The following is a 5732-nucleotide window of genomic DNA, read 5'->3' on the forward strand; positions in this document are numbered from 1 at the left end:
AAGAATGAATGGAAAAGCCCGGGAAAAAAAAAAAAAAGAAGGGAAAAAAAGCCCCAAACCGATTTCATCGTCTCTTGGTAGCTGCGAACACTACAATGACAACCATGTCTTTTTTTTTTTTTCCTTTAACATACATTTTAAGGAATCATTTACATTTGATTACCATCAGCGGCATTATTATTATTATTATTATCATTATTATTATTATCATGATCATCATCATCATTCTTTTTACAACAGGGACTTTTCTTCCAGTTTAGTATAATAAGAAAAACATCACCCGAGGAGCCGGGTAGAACATTACCTTTGCAAGGTCCTTACTACACTAATCCCGTGTTACAGGGGGCTGGGGCAGCGGGGGCAGGTTCGGCGGCGGCCCGGGGGGAGACCGGCCGCAGGCCCCTCTCCGTCCGAGGGAGTGCCGGCTCCGGCGCAGCCCCAGCGGCCGGGGGAGCCCCGCCGAGTCACTTCAGGAGGTCCTTGGTCTCCCCCGAGATCCTGGCCATGTTGGAGGCGGTGAGGGCCGAGAGGTGGGGCGGGGGAGGCATCTGGCAGATGGTGCAGGGGCACGGCAAGCCCGCCCAGTGCTGGAAGCCGCTGCCGAGCTGCAGGGCGGGGGGTGTCGAGGGGGTCTTGAGCAGGGAGTGTGGGGGCCGGATGGTGCCGATGGCCGGCAGGGAGGCGGAGAGAGAGGAGGAGGTGTTGGCGGAGGACAAGGCACTGCCGAGGATGGGATGCACCTGGTGCACGGTGCCGGCGGCGTGGGGCGGGTGCCCGGCAGAGTGTCCCACCGTGCCGCAGTGAAAGGCCGAGTGGTGTCCCCCGTAGATTTCCCCAACTAGCCTCTTCATCTCCTCCAGGGAGCTGGTGAGCATCAGGATATAGTTTCTGGCTAGCAGGAGGGTGGCGATTTTGGAGAGTTTTCTCACAGAAGGTCCATGAGCGTAGGGCATCACCTCCCGCAGTCCGTCCATGGCGAGGTTGAGGTCGTGCATCCTCTTACGCTCCCGCCCGTTGATCTTCAGCCGCAGCTGCTGCAGGTCCTGCTCCGAAAGCTGCTTCTTGATTTTGTACTTGCTGCCTTCCCCTCCGGCCTTGGAACCGTTCCTGGTGAGGCCTTCCCCAGACATCTTCTGCACCAGATCGTTCTGGGTGGAGGAGACAGAGTTGAGCCGGCTGTCTTGGTGGTGATGGTGGTGGTGGTGGTGGTGATGGTCTCTCAGGTACATCTCATCCATGTCTGGCGAGGAAGCTCTGCTGGAGACAGAGCTGGAGTCAGAATTCATTGTATTCAGGCTTCTGAGCAAGAAACTCTTCCCTGCTCTGGAAGTGGCAGAACAAGACAACTCTCCTTCAAAAAGCAACAAAAACAAAACGAAAAGGAAATAAACGGACGGCAGAGTTTGCCAGCGAAGGGCTGGAAATGCTGGAGGAGGAGGAAAAAAGCCCCTCAGCCCCCTCTCTCTCCAATGTCTCCTCTCTCTCTCTCTCTCTCTCTCTCTCTCTCTCCCCCCACCCGGTTACTCAGCCTGTTTACAGGATGGCTAGTTAGTGTATGCTTGGACTAACCTCAGCTTGAAAAAGAGGGGCTTTTATAGAGCTGCAGCAGAGAGCAGAGACAAAAGGAGCCCTCCTATGTATAATGGTCTAGTTAGGATGACGTGCCATTATTCAGGGCGGTGCGCTTTGACTGTCCCATTTAGCAAGGACCCCTATTCATATTCATTGTGGTGCCACCCGGGACACCTCAGCCACGGACCATCAGGAGTCAAGGAGACACAAAACCCCTCTGATTGACACCGCACACTCATCGCTCCGTGTGCGCGCCTTCTCCTCCCCCTGCCTCCTCATTTCCAATATAAAACCTCATCCCGTCTACAGTAGGGAGGCAGGGGGCTGCGAGGGGCTGCGCTCCTGCAAGGGGCCGGCCAGCAAACCCCGGTCGCGGTCGGCGGCGGGCAGAAGTCCCTCCGCCACGGCGGGAGAGGTTGGGGGACGTCGGTCGCCCCCGTCCTGCAGCATGCCCGGCTCCAGCCGCGGCTCCACGCTTTGTTTGCCTTTCCCTCCCCCTTTCCCCGTCCTCCCCGGCCGGGGCGTGTGGTGCGGCACCGGCTGGCCCTGGCCTGGGCGGGCTGGCCGCCACTGCCTCGTACCTGGGTAGCCGCTTTGTTTAAATGAGCGATGATGACTCGGGCATCAGCCGCGGGAAGGTGCGGGCTGGGAAACCCGCCTCCCCCCGGGCCAGTGACTCCCTTTAAATAAACGGGGAAAGGCAGGGTGCGCCGGCAAGCCGGTGTGCTTGGCGGCGGGAGGGGTGGCCGGCAGCCCCTGGGGCTCCGCTGACCTCGGGCTCCGGCGGAGGGGCGGCGCGGCGGGCGGCCGGAGCAGCCGTCGGTGGGATCGAGAGGGCCGGGCAGGACGCAGTCGGGAAGGGAGCCAGCTCGGGGGGCAGCTCCGCAAACGTCCCCAGGCGTTCGCGCCAGTAAGTAGATGGGTCCCGGGCACCGGCCGCAGCCGGCGGTGGCGCGGGAAGGGAGGAGGGTGCGCGGGCCCGAGCTGGTGGGGACTCGGCCGGGCAAGGCGGGCGGGGCACCCGGGGCGGGTGTCACCACCTCAGCTCTCGGACGAGCCCCGTGTCTGCATCTGCCCCGAGTGCGGACTGAACCGGCGTGGCCGCCTGCGAGGTCTCTTGGCGGGATGGGGAGGTGAGAATTCCCCCGCGGGGACGGCGGTGGGAACAGCCTTCGTGTCCGGGGAAGGGCGTGTGGTCGTCCAGCGGATATCCCCAGCCCCCGGCCGTGCGTACGCGATGAGTGCGGGGCTGTCAAACAGGACCGGACGGGAGCAACCCGTGGAACTCCTGGAGCCCGCCATGGTGCCCCCCTCTGTCGGGGTAAACTGACGGGCAGAGTGTCCACTTTCCAAAAGATGCTTAGGGCCCGGAAGAAATCTTGGCAGGATCTCGTTCCTCCATATTGTCCAGGCCACGGGAAGGGCGAAGAGTCAGAAAAGAAGGGATGTTTTTGTCCGACTGAGTTTAACTGTGGTTAATCTGCTGAGCAAAATTAAAGCCTTCTGATTCTAGCACTGTCAGTAAATCCTGCGGTGAGAAGGAAAAGAAAAGAAAAGAAAAGAAAAGAAAAGAAAAGAAAAGAAAAGAAAAGAAAAGAAAAGAAAAGAAAAGAAAAGAAAAGAAAAGAAAAGAAAAGAAAAGAAAAGAAAAGAAAAGAAAAGAAAAGAAAAGAAAAGAAAAGAAAAGAAAAGAAAAGATATATAGTTTAGGAGAATATATCAAAAGTAACTGAACGCGATTTCGTCTTTATCACGCTTCTACCGCGAAAGCCGTAAGCCGACCAAGACTTTTCCTGAGCTAGCAGCTTTGCCGGACACACTGGCAGGAAACTCGGCCGGGCCCGAAGTCCACAGGGCCGTCCGACCCCGCAGAGCCGGGCGCCGCCGGTCCCCGCTCCCTGCAGAGCCTCTCTCCTGGTGGCTCCCGGGGGTCTGCCCCCTCCTTCCTGAGTCATTTTCTCCCGTAGAGCTGGGGTGAAGCAAATGAACAAAAATTAATACGGTGACGGCGACAGCGGCAGAAACCCGCTCAGGATGGGGGAAAAACCCCGGCCCCGGCTTGAAAGCTGCTCGAGAGGCTGCAGCTCCCACCCTTCGTCCCCGCGTCCGCCGCCCTGGAGCAGACGCGCATCTTGGTTTGGGGAAGTTCAAGTCCGACGGGGAGAAGAGGAAAGCAAAAAGATGTCGTCGGGGGAGAAGCAACAGGAGGGGTCCTGTCCTCACCTCCGGCAGGGACAACTACTCCTGAGAGCCCCGCTCGCCTCCGGGTTTGGGGTTTCCTCAGGCTGGGGCCGGGGGACAGTGCCGGACTACGGAGTCGCCGGGGCACGGCGGGGCGAGAGGGGCGGGCGCTGGGACGGGAAGAAAAGGTGGACTTGTCACTCGAAGGAATATTGCTAACAATTTTCTTTCCCCTTCCCCGGGGATGTCGCTGCTTCCCAACTCCCCTGTCTCGGCTGTGCGGGCCAGTCCTGCCTGCACTGCCGCAACATCCCCCTCACGGGACGGGGCGGCTGGATTCGGCTCCGCTCGGGGTCGCCTTAGGGCAAAGGAAGGAGTTGGGACAGATACGCAAGGTTAAATTCCGAACACAGGGAGCCTCGCCAGGAAAGTCGTTTCGGAAATAAGCAGCCCTTCTCCAGCAAGATTGCTGGTCGTAGCACTGCCTGACGCGTCCAGGCTTCCTCGATGCTTTCCTTTGCAGCTAGAAAGAAAGAGAAAAAGACAGATGACTAAAGAAAAGAGACACAGGGAGAGAGATAAAGGGAGAAAAAAAAAAGGGAAAGAGAAAGACAGAAAGACAGAAAAAGAGAAAAAGAGAAAAAGAAAGTGGAAGAAAGGAAGAAAGAGAAAAAGAGGAAGAGAGGAAGAAAGAAAGAGAGAGAGAAAGAGAGAGAGAGAAAGAAAAGAAAAGAAAAGAAAAGAAAAGAAAAGAAAAGAAAAGAAAAGAAAAGAAAAGAAAAGAAAAGAAAAGAAAAGAAAAGAAAAGAAAAGAAAAGAAAAGAAAAGAAAAGAAAAGAAAAGAAAAGAAAAGAAAAGAAAAGAAAAGAAAAGAAAAGAAAGGCATAGCAGAGCGGTGCATGGGAATTGTCACTCTTGGGCGCAGCCACGTGTGAGGAGACCCTCCGGGACACTTTCGGCCTGGGCCGGCGGAGAGCGGCGGGGCCGCCCCGTCCCGTCCCGGCAGCCGTGGGTCCGCGTTGCCTCGGGGCGCGCTGGCCGCGCTCGCCGCTGTCGCTCCGCGACGGACAAATGCTCGCCATCCCCCGGCCAGGGACATTCGGGTTAGGGCTGCGGAGAAGTCGCGGTTCAGTCAACAGCGAAACTGCCCCCAACGGCACAGCAACGAAATTAACCCCCAGGACTCAGAACACCAAATGTTTCACTGTTCGGGGAGTCGGAGAGGGTGAGAAATACGGTTAGGTGGTAGCTACATCAAATTAGCGTGCTCTATCCCCCTTTTAATTCCTATTTTCATAAAGGCACGGAGGTTTGGTGAGGAAGGGAAACGTGCTTTTTCTGGAAAGACAAACTGCTGGTGAAGACTCGGTACCAGGTGCAGGTGCGTCCTGTCCCGCACAGCGCCGGCACTGAGCTTGCATCGTGAGGAACTCAACCCACTACGTACCCGGCGGCGGCTCACGGGGAGGATTTGGGGTTTAAAGGCTACTCCGAATCGAAATCGTGCATTTTAAAATACTGGATAATAGTTAATGGGTGCACTTTAAGGCAGTGTCCGATTTTGAATAATCATAGAGTTTGGTATGGAAATTGGATGTACCTTGCTCTTGCACAGTGTCACCATGACAGAATATTAAATCTTGTCTCCCCTTGACTTTACTGATCTGGCCGGCAACATAAAATCTAATTAGTGACATGAAAACTTCTTACACCAGTGTTATGTATTTTTCTTTTGGGTTTATTAGAAGCCTATTCGTTTTTATGGTTTATTGCTGTTAGTTTTCGCTATCTCTCCTTGTTTTTATTTAATTCTGACATTTGACAACCGTGCTTTCAGTATAAAAGTAGTTAAAACTGTTAGCACTACAAGTAATTGTTGACACAATTGAAGAAGCCAAGATCACTGCATTAAGAGAGCTCTCAGTTGTGCTCTCTGTGAGAGAAGTGCTGCTACAAAGGGGTTGTGCTGCACCGCACTG

At 55.4% G+C, this 5732-nt stretch overlaps 1 protein-coding gene across 1 annotated transcript; it reads right to left on the minus strand.

Annotated features, from left to right (window-relative positions):
* Window positions 1–464: 464 nt before the first annotated feature.
* On the minus strand, window positions 465–1368 carry OLIG3 (oligodendrocyte transcription factor 3). The gene has a single exon (XM_066180457.1). The coding sequence runs from the start codon at window positions 1284–1286 to the stop codon at window positions 465–467; it is 822 nt and encodes a 273-aa protein (XP_066036554.1). The 5' UTR covers window positions 1287–1368.
* Between the last annotated feature and the right edge of the window lie 4364 nt (window positions 1369–5732).

Source organism: Chamaea fasciata, unplaced genomic scaffold (genome assembly GCF_029207755.1).
Source record: "Chamaea fasciata isolate MVZ Bird 193981 ecotype frontalis unplaced genomic scaffold, bChaFas1.0.hap1 SCAF_3, whole genome shotgun sequence".
Lineage (NCBI taxonomy): Eukaryota > Metazoa > Chordata > Aves > Passeriformes > Sylviidae > Chamaea > Chamaea fasciata.

Excerpts from the sequence above, each read along its gene's own strand:
- OLIG3 (XM_066180457.1), bottom strand. The coding sequence starts at position 1,286 with ATGAATTCTGACTCCAGCTCTGTCTCCAGCAGAGCTTCCTCGCCAGAC.